Consider the following 15,919-nt stretch of genomic DNA (forward strand, 5'->3'; position numbering starts at 1 on the left):
CACATTCCCGCCCATCCTCCCCGCTGGTGTCATGCCTCAGTCCTTCAAGCTGCTTCTCGCGGCGGAGGAAAGGATCTGAGGTAGTAGCCCCTCCCACTGGCTATATATACTCTCAAGGGGAGAGTGGGCGTGGCTACCACCTAAAAGTGTCTAATAAGTTTTCTAGAAGATTCCGAACTGTCTGCGCAGGCGCAGGAAATACCATATGTGCGAATTCACAGGTGACCATTCAGGAAACTATGGTTACAGGTAAGCAACCTATATTTCTTAGGGCTGGGGTGGGCTTCCAAAAGAGTGGGATAATACAAGCAGAATTTGGTTTGAAGCTCTTATGCCAGTAAGCCAGTGGTTCTCAACCTTCTCAATGTCATGACCCCTTAATGCAGTTCCTCATGTTGTGGTGATCCTCCAACCATAACATTATTTTCGTTTCTACTTCACAACTGTAATTTTGCTAATCCGAGATGTAGTTCACCTATTTCTGGAGAACTCTGTGAACCTAAATGACTATAGATCTGGACCAAATTTGGCACAAGTACCTAATATGCCCAAATGTGAACACTGGTGGTGTTGGGGGAGGGAATTGATTTTGTCATTTTGGAGTTGTAGTTGCTGCTTAAGGCATTCCTAAGACCATCAAAAATATGTGTTTTCTGATGGTATTTGCCAACTCCCCTGAAACCCCTGTTTTCCATAATAAAACTACATAGATGATGTACACAGATTCCACAATCTCTGATCCAGGTGGCCAGTTCTAGGCAGCTTCTATGCCTTTCTGGTTTGAGAACATAGTTCTTTCCTTAATCTCTGAGGATGTTTCCTTTCTATCTTTTTTCTCCTTGAGAAGTTTAGGAAGAAGAGATTTCAGAAACAGTCACACACAAACAAGAATTGCAAGTAAGCATTCATCAAAGAATATGGATCTACTGGAAAATCAAAATGTAAGGACTCAGACAGTCTTTTACTGGTAGTATTCTTTTCTTGCTCAGCAAAGAAGTGTCTATGGTCTTCAATCAGGATTAAGAACAGTGGCTCCTAACTTTTTTTGACCAGGGACCACTTGACGAGGGACCACTTTGACAAGGGACCCCTCTCCAACAATAGTACTAAAAGGGTTACGAATCAGTTTTTGGTCAACTGTAGATTTGGTTTGGTTATTTGGGGTGCTGATTCAGTAAATTGCATTGGATAGTTTTTGATACAAAGCATATGCCATCCAGTCGTTACCATCTGCTTGCTCACAGAAAACCATATTTAATAAGCCTTGGCACTATAAGAGCATTTCGCAAGACCAGTCACTTTCGTTGCAACGGTATAGTAACGGTGAGGCTGTGGACCACTGCTCTTGCGGACCACTGGTGGTCCACGGACCACAGGGTGGGAACCACTGACTAAGACAATAATAAATAGGCTTAATCTGTTCTCACATTCCATGACCTGAGTAACCTAACCTAACATTCCTGATCTGATCCTATTTCCTTTCCTTTGATCATTTTGTCCTAATTCACTCTCTTGGTCTGGGATGCCAAATGTGGGCAACCAGGATATTGATAAGAGAAATGCAACCAAGATGGAACAAGCCATACAAAAAGGTGAGGCATGATCACCAGATTCACGGACGATTCATGCTTGGAGCATAAAAGCCATCTTGTTAATTGAAATGTGAAAGTTTATTGGTGCAGTTGTGTTGGACATAAGAAAAATTGCCTTAAACTGGGTCTATAAAAAGATTTTGTGGAGAATCAACAGAGACAATATTGAAAATGCAACGACTGGACAGCAATGCTATCTGGATTCCTTAATTACTGGATATGTACATTTCACAGAAAAGCAGTACTGCACAGGATCATAAGACCATAGAATCACAGAGTTGGAAGAGACCTTGTGGGCCATCCTGTCCAAACCCCATTCTGCCAAAAAGCAGGAAAATCACAAAGTACCCCCGACAGATGGTCATCCAGCCTCTGTTTAAAAGCTTTATAATAATAATAATAATAATAATAATAATAATAATAATAATAATAATAATTCCTTGAGAATATTGAAGGAAAGGTTGACAAGGAGAAGACCTGGTTATGGCTCACGAATGGAACCCTGAAGAAGGAGACAGAAGGCCTGATTCTTGCAGCCCTGGAGAACCAATGCAATTAAAATCAACGGATGACCCAAAATGCAGACTCTGCAAGGAAGGTGATGAAATCATGGATGATCTCCTCAGCTGTTGCAAGAAAATTTCACAGACGGACTACAAACAAAGGCACAACTCTGTGGCTCAGATGGTTCACTGGAACTTATGTCACAAGTACCACCTGCCAGCAGCAAAGAATTGATGGGATCATAAACCCGCAAATGTCATGGAAAATGAACACGCAAAAATATTGTGGGACTTTCGAATCCAGACTGACAAAGTTTTGGAACACAATACACCAGACATCACGATTGTGGAAAAGAAAAAAGTCTGGAATATTGATGTTGCCATACTAGGTGACAGCCGCATTGAGGAAAAACAACGGGAAAAACTCAGCCTCTATCAAGACCTCAAAATCGAACTGCAAAGGCTCTGGCATAAACCAGTACAGGTGGTCCCAGTGGTCATTGGCGCACTGGGTACCGTGCCAAAAGATCTCAGCCATCATTTGGAAACAATAAACATTGACAAAATCACAATCTGTCAATTGCAAAAGGCCACCTTGTTGGATCTGCGCGCATCATTCGAAAATACATCACACAGTCCTAGACGCTTGGGAAGTGTTCAACTTGTGATTTTGTGATACGAAATCCAGCATATAGATCCCGTTTGCTGTGACATACTGTGCTTTTGTGTCAGTAAAATAATAATAATAATAATAATAATAACTTTATTTATATTCCGCTCTATCTCCCCAAAGGGACTCAGGGCGGATTCCAAACATAAAAGGCACACATTCAATACCCGAATACAAAATAATACATCCATAGTAACAAAATTTATACAACCCAACATATAAATACGAATTATAACTTAACAAACTAAAATAAAAATAAAAAGCACAGCCTGTTATAATAGACATAAGACAAAACATTAAACATCAAATGGAAACAATAATTTCCCATTTCTTTGGGGCAAATCAATTAATCATTGCTCAAGATATCTATTGAGCTGGTGGGGTGAGCAGGGCACAGATACAGATTGCAACTATTAATCAGAGGTATAATGGTAGTATTACCAACTACTATTCGTCCTCCTCGTAAGCCAGTGATCAAAGATATGTCTTCAGCTGTTTTTTGAAAATGGGGAGGGAGGGGGCCATCTTTAACTCCTTAGGAAGGAAATTCCAGAGATGGGGGGCAGGCACGGAGAAGGCCCTTTCTCTCATTCCCACAAGCTGTGCTTGGGACAGGGGTGGAACTGAGAGGAGGACCTCCTCCGATGACTGCAGTGGAAGTTGGTCTGTAGAGGGAGATGTGGTTTGTCAAATAGTCTGGACCTAAGCCGTTTACGGCTTTAAAGGTAAGAACCAGCACTTTGCTCGGAAGCAGACTGGCAGCCAGTGGAGCTGCTGCGACATGGGAGTGCTTCTCTCCCTGTACGGCACTCCAGTTAGTAACCTGGCTGCTAATCTCTGGACCATTGTAATCTTCCGAACTATCTTCAAAGGCAGCCCCACGTAGAGAGCACTGCAGTACTCCAAACGAGATGTGACTAAGGTGTGGACTACCATGGCCAAGTCAGGCGTCTCAAGGTATGGGCGCAGCTGGCGCACAAGTTTTAACTGTATGAAGGCGCTCCTGGCCACCGCCAACACCTCGGGTTCCAGGGTCAGTGATGAATCCAGGATCACCCCAGACTGCGGACCTATGTCTTCAGGGGGAATGCAACCCCATCCAACACAGGCTGTAATCCCACACCCTGAACTGCCTTAAGACTGACCAGGAGTACCTCTGTCTTGTCTGGATTTAGTTTCAGCTTGTTGGCCCACATCCAGTCAATTATTGATGACAGGCACCAGTTCAGGACCAGAACAGTATCCTTGGCATTAGGTGGAAAGGAGTAATAGAATTGGGTGTCGTCTGCATAAATTTGGCACCGAACTCCAAAACTCCAGATGATCTCCCCCAGCAATTTCATGTAAATGTTAAAAAGCATGGGGGACAGAATTGAACCCTGAGGGACCCCACAGGCCACTGGCCAGGGAGTCGGACAGGAGTCCCCCAGCTCCACCATCTGGGTTCGCCACTCCAGGAAGGACTGGAGCCACTGCAAAGCAGTGCCTCCAAGCCCCATCCCAGAGAGACGGCACAAAAGGATACCATGCTCAATGATATCGAAAGCTGCTGAGAGGTCCAGGAGAACCAGCAGGAAAACACTCCCCCGGTCTAGCTCTCTTTGTAGAACCCCCACCACACTCCCCGGGCAGAGAGAGAGTTTTGCTGTTGGACAGCTCTCTCTCACTGTTAGAAGTTTTTGCTCATGTTCAGGGGAATCTCCTTTCCTGTCATTCGAAACCATTGTTCCATGACCTAGTCTCCAGGGCAGTAGAAAACCAGCTTGCTCCTTCCTATGACTTCCCCTCACATGTTTATACACGGGCATCATGTTTCCTCTCAGTCTTCTCTTCTGCAGGCTAAACATGCCCAGCTCTTTCAGCCGCTCTGTCATCATAGGGCTTGTTCTCCAGACCCTGGATCTTTTTAGTTGTCCTCCTCTGAACACATTCCAGCTTGTCAACATCTCCCTTCAATTGCAGTGCCCAGAATTGGATACCGTGTGATTCCAGATAAAGTGGTCTGACAAAGGCAGAATAGAAGAGAGGGGGAGCATTACTTCTCTGGATCTAGGCACTAGACTGCTATTTATGCAGGACAAAATCCTATTGGTTTTGTATTGTCGAAGGCTTTCATGGCCGAAATCACTGCTTATATGGTCGTGTTCTAGAAACATTCTCTCCTGACATTTCGTCTGCATCTATGGCAGGCATCCTCAGAGGTTGTAAGGTCCTCACAACCTCTGAGTCAGAGGTTGTGAGGACCTTATAACCTCTAAGGATGCCTGCCATAGGTGCAGACGAAATGTTAAGAGAGAATGCTTCTAGAACACAGCCATATAGCCTAAAAAACCTACAACAACCCATCGGCTTTTTTGCCGCCACATGGCATTGTTGGCTCAGGAAACTTTTAGTACCTTTGTTTTAGCAAGGATTTCCTTGTGGTTCTGTTAGAGAAGGAAGAACATAGTGATGAAATCCGCAATGGTTTGTTGCTGTTTAAAGGCATGCTTACTGAGAAAGCTCTGCATGTTATGCAAGATATATCGAACGGCCTCATGAAAGGGAGCAGAAAAGCATTAGAATGAAATCTATAGAGAAACAGTGTTCTTAGCCACAAAATAATTGGTTCTTCAATAATAATCTGTGAGCACACATTCTGCACCTGCGTGGAGATCTTGAGCAGCTTCTCGAGTAGTATTCTGGTGGTAACCTTGCCCCCTCAATTGCATCATATAAGCCATGTGTTCAGGAAAGGAGGCATGTTCCTCTGAAGGATCAGTCTAACCAGCAAGGTGATGGGAGGAGAGAAAGGAAGACAGGCAAGCACAGTGGGCTTTCCCCTGCCAGCTAAGTTATCTGCCTGTCTAAGTCCTTGAAGATGACTATAATCTTGTGCAGGATGTGGCAGAGTTCCAACACTGTGTCCAAGAACAACTCATGCTCTGCAGTGCCCTTAAGTGTAAAGTCGGGCCTCTAATTGCTGGATCTTCTTTTCCAACAAAGCAACCTGTTTGCATTAGCCACACAAACATTCCACATCCTACTTGGAAAGAAACAAAAATCTAGGCCAAAGAGGCAAGCTTCACAGGGCATTTGCCTATCAAACATCAGTAACATTAGAGCCACCATCCAAATATGGATCTGGCAGCCTCAATTATATAAAGAGGAGAGAGAAGCATTTGCTTCAGGTCCTCCTGTCATACAAATAAAGTAGCCTTTCAGAATAAAACCCAGTGAATAAGGGCACTTACTTTGGAATAAGTGACTCCTCTTATTCAGTGGGCTTTGCTCCCGCCTCTAAACTCAAGCTATGAAGTATCTATTAAGTCTTGCGATCCTGACATCCATGGTACTCTCTTAGCTGTTAGTGAATTTATTTATTTATTTATTTATTTATTTGGTACACTTGTATACCGCTAATATCTCAGCCTATGCGGCGACTCATTGCGGTTTACAACATGTTAAAATATACAATTCACTTTAAGCATATAAGATTAAAATTAAGAATACATACAAAAACATACATAGTATTGGGCCACCAATACAAATCGGGACATCTCATAGTTAAAGTCGTAGTCCAATTCGTTATCCTTGATTGCTAGTCCATGGTCAAACAACATCACATCAAAAATCAATTGAAGACTTGCTCGAACATCCAAGTTTTTAGTTTTTTCCGAAATGCCATTAGCGAGGTGGCTGATCTTAGTTCAGTAGGGAGGGCATTCCAAAGCCGGGGGGCCACCACAGAAAAGGCCCTATCTCTCGTTCCCACAAGCCGCACCTGTGAAGCAGGTGGGATAGAGAGAAGGGCTTCTCCTGAAGATCTTAGGGTCCTGGTGGGCTGATAGGCCGAGATACGTTCGGATAGGTATGTAGGGCCAGAACCGTTTAGAGTATACATTTTGTTATCCTTACTACTGTAATAGTAGATGTAAAACAGTGGATGTGGCTCTTAATGAGACATGCCGCATTATCACGGGGTGTCTGCGCCCTGCACCACTGGAGAAATTACACTGTCTAGCCGGTATTGCACCACCTGACATCCACCGGGAAGTAGCAGCCAATAGTGAAAGGACCAAGGCAGTGACATCCCCAGCTCATCCCTTGTTTGGGTATCAGCCAGCACGTCAACGACTTAAATCAAGAAATAGTTTTTTAAGATCTACAGAGACACTTGCTGGAACACCACAGCAAGCGAGAGTCCAAAAGTGGCAGGCTCAAACCCAGAACCTCAATCAATGGCTGATACCAAATGACAGACTCCCCCCTGGGCACACAGAAAACTGGGCGACTTGGAAGATGCTGAACAGACTGCGCTCTGGCACCACGAGATGCAGAGCCAACCTTAAGAAATGGGGCTACAAAGTGGAATCCACGACATGCGAGTGTGGAGAAGAGCAAACCACAGACCACCTGCTGCAATGCAACCTGAGCCCTGCTACATGCACAATGGAGGACCTCCTTGCAGCAACACCAGAGGCGCTCCAAGTGGCCAGCTACTGGTCAAAGGACATTTAATCAACTACCAAGCTGGTACATTCTGTGTTTTGTCTGTTTGTTTGTTTTTGTTAAAAATGTAATACAAATGTCTGGTTGCTGATGACACAATAAATAAAAAATAGTACATACCAATCCCAATAAAAAGGTCTAGATACATTATGACTACCATATATTCCAGCATTTAAGATGACTGGGCGTATAAGACGACCCCCAACTTTTCCAGTTAAAATATAGAATTTGGGATATATTCGGCGTATAAGACTACCCCTCTTCCAACGCACACCAAATAAAAATTTTAAAAGCATCAGATTTGATTTCAATATGGTAATTTTCCTATTACTGTACCTCCTTCTCTGCCTCTCAGATCTTGCACCTTCGCACCTGCACCACTTCACTGCAGTCTTCGGGAGCGAGATCTGAGAGGCAGAGGAGGAGGTACAGTAATAGGATACAAGGGCGGGCCAGACAGGTAAAAGAGTTGTGTTTTTCTGGGCCCAGGGCCACTCTATCTCTTTTTCCATACCCCGGGCACCCTGGAAGCCTGCAGCTTGCTCCACCCTTCACTTACACCTTCATGGTGAGGCGCCCCTTCACCTCACCATCACGACCGCATTAAGTCCACAAATCCTGATGAATGGATTTTCTTCTACCATACTTGTACAGCGTCACCCTTAATGCTTTCATACAGCCACTGCTTATGGCAAGGACACGGCCGTTGCCATTTTTGAGCTTCCCCCACCATATGCGATAACCAGATTCTCCAATCTGATTGGAAGTTTCTGCACCCGCTCTATAAGACGACTCCCGTGTATAAGACGACCCCTGACTTTTGAGAAAATTTTCTTAGGTTAGAAAGTAGTCTTATATACCAGAATATACGGTACTTCAAGTGTATTGACTCAATAACTTAAGCACAAGTGTAACTTTTAAAAACAAGGAAGAGACTCATGATGTAGGTCTGGGCCAACTTGGGCCCCCCCTCTAGGTGTTTTTGACTTCAACTCCCACAATTCCTAACAGTCCAGTTTGTCCAGGCCTGGGATAAATATACCTTTCCCCTAAACTAGGGCCTACATTAGTATAAATACAAAAGACTGGCCAGTTTCATGTGGGATAAGCTTTTGGGGACTGTAACCAGCTCCATCAACTTTCATAGGTTGATAGGTATAATTTTACACTTTCTAATCATAGTAAAACATATTTGAAATAAAACTTCCCAACCTTACACCTTACAATAGTTTGTCCTATCAAAGCTCTTAAAAAGAGCTTACAATAGTTTGTTCTATCAAATCTCTTAACAAGCAATGTATGTGTGTACACACACTGTTGTAGTAAAGTCTGTTGGCAATGCTGCAACTGGTAGTAGGAGTGGTAAAGGAGGGAAACGAGGCGCCCAGGTGTTAGATGAGGAACAGCAAAGGAAGAGGATCTGGGAGATACTTATGTCACCCACTGATGAAGAATCCTTTGAAGGTTTCTCCGAGAGTGAAATGAGTGAGGAGGAAGGAGATACAGATGGGAATAGGGGAACTAAGAGGTTTACTCGAGAGCAGGAGTCAGACGAGGAGCGTCAGAGAAAGAAGATCTGGGACATACTTACTGCTCCCACAGAGGAAGAGGATTTCATGGGTTTTTCTGGGAATGATGGGTCTGGGAGTGATGGGGATGAAGAGGAACCACTGGATTGGACCAAGGTACAGGAGGTTCAGAATGTATGTACTCAACCAATGTCCAGTGACACTTTTGCAGGGTTTTCTGGTAGCGGGGATTGGCAATCTGGTGATACTGTGGAATCATGGGGAGACCTAAGTCTTGACAAGAGGTGGAAGACTTGGAGGGATGGGCGTTGACGTTCAGCTGTAGAAGCTAAGCCAGCTGATAGGGATGAGGATGGGTGGAGGGTAGCTCATCATCGGATGATGAGCTGTAAGAGAAATGAAGGCACTGGAATGACAGAACTTTGCAGTAGGCAAAGTGTTGGTTTCTTGCCTTGGGTCTTGTCACTGCCGGTTTCTTGTTAGGCTTGGATCTGAAGGTTGCTGTTTGCTTCGTGTACCGACCGGCTTGGATTCTCATAAGTGCAGATTTCCCCTCTCCTTGATTTCGGACTGTTTTTGACGACGACGCTGCCTTTTGGACTTTGGAACTTTCAGCTGGGATTTCTTCGACTTTGGACTGCTTCTGGACGACGGGTTCTCTTCACGGCTCTTTGTTTGCTTGCTTTCTTTGAACTGTGTGATTTTGGTGCGTTTTGGAAGAACTCTTGTTTAAACTGGTCTTTTGCCAGTTTAATCTGGTTTATTTTCTGAGTTCGTTTTTCAAGCTGCAAATTGCTACTAACTTTGAGTTTTGACCAGAGGCACTGAAGCAAGTGTCTCTGAGTCCTGTTTACTTTACTTTAATAAACTATTGTTTTGGACATACTCCTGTGTCTGGCTCTTTAAGGCATCTGGGTTCCGACACACACACATATAGTAGAGTCTTGCTTATCCAACATAAATGGGCCAGCAGAATGTTGGATAAGCAAAAATCTTGGATAATTTTTTATTACTTATTTATTTACCTTATTTATACCCTGCCTTTCTCTACACTGGGGGGGGGGGGACACCTCAAGGCAGCTTACAAATTGTGCTTTCATAGTGCTCAAAACATATAAAATTCACCTAAAAATGTTTTGGATTAAAATTACAACATAATAAACATGATTAAAATACCTTCAAGGTAAAACATGCCATCTAAAGTTCAAAGTCTAAAACCATTCCATGATCAATTGCACATAATTCCACATTATAATAAGGAGGGATTAAGGAAAAGCCTATTAAACGTCAAATTACGTCAATATTTTACAAATTAAGCACCAAAACATCATATTTTACAACAAATCGACAGAAAAAACAGTTCAATACACAAGAAAGTTATGTAGAAATTACTGGATTTACGAGGTATAAATAAAGTTTATTTATTATTATGTGGCGGCACAAAAAAACTAATGAGATTTTGGCCTGCATCAATAGGTGTCTAGTGTCTAAATCCAGGGAAGTTATGCCACACCTGGAATACTGTGCCCAATTCTGGGCACCACAATTGAAGGGAGATGTTGACAAGCTGGAATGTGTCCAGAGGAGGGCCCCCAAAATGCTCAAGGGTCTGGAGAACAAGCCCTATGAGGAGCAGCTTAAAGAGCTGTTTAGCCTGAAGAAGAGAAGGCTGAGAGGAGACATTATGAGGGCCAGGTATCAAGAGATATGGGGGAGTCATAGGGAGAAAGCTTTTTTTCTGCTACCCTGGAGACTAGGACACAATGGAGCCATGGCTTCAAACTACAGGAGATTCCACCTGTACTTATTGGTGGAGATGGGAGACAGAGCCTTGTCAACAGTGGCTCCTCGTCTGTGGAATTCCCTCCCCAGAGGCATCAGACTTGGCCACCTCCCTCCTGTCTTTTAGAAGGAAACTCAAGACTTGGCTGTGGGACCTTGTATTTGACCATTGAATAGAAGCTTGTATGAAGAAGACATAAGACCCAAACCCAGATTTTAATTGCCGTGTTTTAACAACTGTTTATTTAATGTTTTGTTTTAATGAATTTGTTGATTGTTCTTATCATTATGATGGCCCCGAATGGTGTTTGCTGTGAGGCCGCCCTGAGTCCTCCATCGGGGGTGAGTAGGGCAGGGTGCAAGTATATGAAATAAATAAGAACTTCCTGATTGTGAGAGAGCTGTTCAGCAGTGGAACTCTCTGCCCTGGAGTGTGATGGAGGCTCCTTCTCTGGAGGCTTTAATGCAGAAGTTGGATGGCCATCTGTCGGGAGTGCTTTGAAGGCGATTTTCCTGCTTCTTGGCAGAATGTGGTTGGACTGGATGGCCCACCAGGCCTCTTCCAGCTCAAAGATTCTATGATCGATATAAATAAAAATGTAATGTTCGTTTGTGGGATTAACAGAACTCAAAAACCACTGGACGAATTGACACCAAATTTGGACACAAGACACCTAACAACCCAATGTACGCCCTTCACTAAAAAAAACTGATTTTGTCATTAGGGAGTTGTAGTTGCTGGGATTTATAGTTCACCTACAAGGAACATTCTGAACCCCACCAACAATGGAATTGAACCAAACTTGGCACACAGTTCTCCCATAACCAACAGAAAATACTGGAAGGGTTTGGTGGGCAGTGTCCTTTGGTTTGGGGGTTGTAGTTCACTTACATCCAAAGATGACTGTGGACTCAAACAATGATGGATCTGGACCAAACTACAAGAATACTCAATATGCCCAAATGTGAACACTGGTGGAGTTTGGGGGAAATAGAATCTTGACATTTGGGAATTGTAGTTGCTGGTATTTATAGTTCACCTACAGTCAAAGAGCATTCTGAACCCCACCAACGATGGAATTGGGCCAAACCTCCCACACAGAATCCCCATGTGGGCAACTTCCTGACTGTGAGAGAGCTGTTCAGCAGTGGAACTCTCTGCCCTGGAGTGTGGTGGAGGCTCCTTCTCTGGAGGCTTTTAAGCAGAGGTTGGCTGGCCATCTCTTGGGAGTGCTTTGAAGGCGATTTTCCTATGATTCTAAATAAACCCAGTCATAGAATCATTGAGTTAGAAGAGACCTCATGGGCCATCCAGTCCAACCCCCTGCCAAGAAGCAGTAATATTGCATTCAAAGCACCCGACAGATGGCCATCCAGCCTCTGTTTAAAAACTTCCAAAGAAGGAGCCTCCACTGCACTCCGGGGCAGAGAGTTCCACTGCTGAACGGCTCTCACAGTCAGGAAGTTCTTCCTCATGGTCAGATCTTTTCTGTGGAGGCCCCCCAACTCTGGAACACCCTCCCCAAAGATCTTAGACAGGCCCCTACATTGGCAGTCTTCAGAAAGAACTTGAAGACCTGGCTGTTCCGATGTGCCTTCCCAGAATAGGAAATCTCCAATACCAAGTCCTAGAAGCACTTTATTAGAACTAAGATTGCCGCACACTGCACTTGCCCTATGAGCCTTACATATCACCTGTCACATCAGCACTTTTAATTCTGTACCCTTCACTCTGGCCCGGCCCAGTTTTATTGTGTTTTGGTGTATTGTTTATTGCTTGTTGTTTTAATATTGCTTTAATTGTTTTAATTTGCTTTAGGTGTATTGTTATGTTGTGTATTGAGGCCTTGGCCTTTGTAAGCCGTATCGAGTCCTTCGGGAGATGCTAGCGGGGTACAAATAAAGTTAATAATAATAATAAGATGGAATCTCCTTCCTTGTAGTTTGAAGCCATTGTTCCGCATCCTAGTCTCCAAGGAAGCAAAAAAACAAGCTTGCTCCCTTCTCCCTGTGACTTCCTCTCACATATTTATACATGGCTATCATGTCTCCTCTCAGCCTTCTCTTCTTCAGCTAAACATGCCCAGCTCTTTAAGCCGCTCCTCATAGGGCTTGTTCTTCAGACCCTTGATCTGCTCCCTCCTCCCTATGACTTCCTCACATATTTATACATGGTTATCATGTCTCCTGTCAGCCTTCTCTTCTTCAGGCTAAACATGCCCAGCTCCTTAAGCCGCTCCTCATAGGGCTTGTTCTCCAGTCGAAAGCATAGAATGTGTGGGGTTATTCTGCCTTGATATTCTGGTTCAAATAACTCTGTGGCAGGGCCCTCGGGGAACTGGGCTTCACCCCGCGCTTTGCACCCACACCCTGGTCCCGGAAGAAGGGCTGGCCTCGTTCGGACTAATTCTCCCTGCTCCTCCTCCTCGCGGTATTCCCGTTCCATCGCGCGAGAACGGCCCAGGCACTCTTTCTGCGCCTGCGCACGGCCTCTCACCAAGGGCCGGCCTCTTAACTCTTTCTCTCTCCAGAAGGCTAGGAAAGGGCGCGAGATCCAGCGTGGTGGCGTCACCGGAGGGGGCGGGGCCAGCCAGTCAGCGCCCGCCAGGAAGCCGAGAGCGAGCTGCGCGGTGGTGGGCCCCCTCTTCCTCCTCCTCCTCCTCGCTCCCCGGACAAAGCCTCCGCGGCCTCCGACTCTGAGACTGCAACCGCCGTCCCTCAGAAAGCCTCGCTGCCAAACGCGGAGCCATGTCGGCCAGCAGCCTCTTGGAGCAGGTAAGGGGGGGGGAGGGTCCAGCTGCGGGGCGCCGCGCTGGGAAAGGCCCCGGCTTCGGGCCTAGTGAGCAGCGGGCCGGCGGGCGGGCGGCCAGGATAGGCCTACCTTCTCGGAGGCTTACAGGCCTAGGCCAGCCGGGCCTTCTCTTTCCTCACAGCTCATGGCTCCTTTCTCTCTCTTTCTCTCTCTCTGCCGCCGCTGTGCCCAGAGACCCAAAGGCCAAGGCACCAAAGGTGAGTGAATCGGGGGAGGGGGAGCGGGGGTGGAAAAGGAAATGGGGGCGGGGGGAGGAGGAGGAGGACTTCCGGTTTGACCAATCGCAAAGGAAAGCCGACGGCCCCCAGTAAGAGAAGCAGCAGGGCCCTTCCACACAGCCACGTGACTCAGTTCATCAAGGCTGGTCATCACCCACAATATCTGCTTTGAACTGGGGGCTCTTCCGCACAGCTATTTATTTATGGTGTCAGGGGCAAACCAAACAGTTGCATTGCATTTTTTAACAAACAAACAAACAAAACACAAAGTTTGCAAGCTTGGTAGTTGATTAAATGTCCTTTGACCAGTATCTGGCCACTTGGAGTGCCTCTGGTGTTACTATAAGAAGGTCCTCCATTGTGCATGTAGCAGGGCTCAGGTTGCCTTGCAGCAGGTGGTCTGTGGTTTGCTCTTCTCCACACTCGCATGTCGTGGATTCCACTTTGTAGCCCCATTTCTTAAGGTTGGCTCTGCATCTCGTGGTGCCAGAGCGCAGTCTGTTCAGCGTCTTCCAAGTCGCCCAGTTTTCTGTGTGCCCAGGGGGGAGTCTCTCATTTGGTATCAGCCATTGATTGAGGTTCTGGGTTTGAGCCTGCCACTTTTGGACTCTCGCTTGCTGGGGTGTTCCAGCGAGTGTCTCTGTAGATCTTAGAAAGCTATTTTTTGATTTAAGTCATTGATGTGCTGGCTGATATCCAAATGGGATGAGCTGGAGATGTCAATGCCTTGGTCCTTTCACTATTGGCTACTACTTCCCGGTGGATGTCAGGTGGTGCAATGCCGGCTAGACAGTGTAATTTCTCCAGTGGTGTAGGGCGCAGACACCCCATGATAATGCGGCATGTCTCATTAAGAGCCACATCCACTCTTTTAGCGTGGTGAGATGTGTTCCACACTGGGCATGCATACTCAGCAGCAGAGTAGTATAGTGCAAGGGCAGATGTCTTCACTGTGTCTGGTTGTGATCCCCAGGTTGTGCCAGTCAGCTTTCGTATAATATTGTTTCTAGCACCCACTTTTTGCTTGATGTTCAGGCAGTGCTTCTTGTAGGTCAGAGCACGGTCCAGAGTGACTCCCAGGTATTGGTGTGCTGCAATGCTCCAGGATTCCTTCTGTTCTGTTGTTCTTGAGGTGAAAAGCACATATCTGTGTTTTAGATGGATTAGGGATCAGCTGGTTTTCTCTGTAATAGGCAGTAAGAGCACCTAGAGCTTCGGAGAGCTTCTGTTCAACCATCTCAAAGCTCCCTGCTTGAGCGGTAATGGCACAGCTGTATCAAACTCACATTGAACTGGGTTATATGGCAGTGTGGACTCAGGTAACCCAGTCCAAAGCAGAGATTGTGGATGTTCTGGGTTATATGGCTGTGTGGAAGGGCCCTCAGTTTATGGCAGCCCCATGGAGTTCATAGGGTTTTCTTAGGTGGGGAATACTCAGAGATGGCTCTCTTTCTCCACTATAGCCTATCTAGCACCTGTTTTCATCGACAGTCTCCCATCTAGGAACTAATCACAGCTGGTCGTGCTTAGTTTCTAAGGGCGCTTCCACACAACCCTGTAACTCAGGATATCAAGGCAGAGAATTCACAATACCTGCTTTGAACTGGGTTACCTGAGTCCACACTGCCATATAATCCAGTTCCATGTGAGTTTTCTACAGCTGTGTGGAAGGGGCCACACTCTCAGAGGAAGGTCAACGCAGGCAGCTCACGTCTAATTTTAGGTCCCCAGATGTTCTTGAAGGACAACTCCCATCATTCCCATGCCTTGCCATGGATGGGATGTATAAAAATGTGGCACGTTCCAAAAGGCTTTGTTGTCTTTGTGACTTGGTCTCCATTGAAAAACTTTTCCATTCTCTGTTTGTATGCCCCAAATATGATAAGATATGGATGAAATACTTTTTACAGTGTCCTTAATGGCAAGGGTGCTATAAAATTCCATATCGTTGTACAACCCTATATCCCCCAGTTCCCTTCCTAAAAACCCTTTGAAAATTATTTTTAAAATCAGTTTTCACACCACCTCCCAGCAAAAACACTACTTCTGTCTCAATCAGGATGTCTATGGAATCTTCTTGACTAAAAGTACATGCCTAAAGCTCTTAAAAGTTGTGCCTCCAATAAATGCATGAGTTCCAATCCACTAGGATGTTTCATGGTAGAAATAGACAGAATGCACAACTAGTTGGGATGTGCAACACTGAGCAAGCAGCTATGGTTCTGCAGTGGTGGGGTAGGAAACCCTAACCTCTAGGTGTTTTGGACTCCAACGCCCACAATTTCTAACAGCTGATAGGAGTTGGAGTCCAAAACACCTGGA

At 45.4% G+C, this 15,919-nt stretch overlaps 1 protein-coding gene across 2 annotated transcripts in view; it reads left to right on the top strand.

Annotated features, from left to right (window-relative positions):
* The first annotated feature begins 13,078 nt into the window (after positions 1-13,078).
* The window catches only part of LOC132780825 (YTH domain-containing family protein 2), a 31,894-nt gene continuing 29,053 nt past the window's right edge, over positions 13,079-15,919 (top strand). The window contains exons 1-2 of one of the 2 annotated variants that reach the window (XM_060784626.2): positions 13,219-13,342; positions 13,552-13,576. In XM_060784626.2, coding sequence (XP_060640609.2) covers positions 13,316-13,342; positions 13,552-13,576 — 52 coding nt within the window. In that variant the 5' untranslated portion in view covers positions 13,219-13,315. Of the gene's footprint in view, positions 13,343-13,551; positions 13,577-15,919 lie in introns of both variants that reach the window. The other variant, XM_060784627.2, reaches the window with a different exon arrangement.

This window comes from Anolis sagrei, chromosome X (assembly GCF_037176765.1).
Source record: "Anolis sagrei isolate rAnoSag1 chromosome X, rAnoSag1.mat, whole genome shotgun sequence".
Taxonomy (NCBI): Eukaryota; Metazoa; Chordata; class Lepidosauria; order Squamata; family Dactyloidae; genus Anolis; species Anolis sagrei.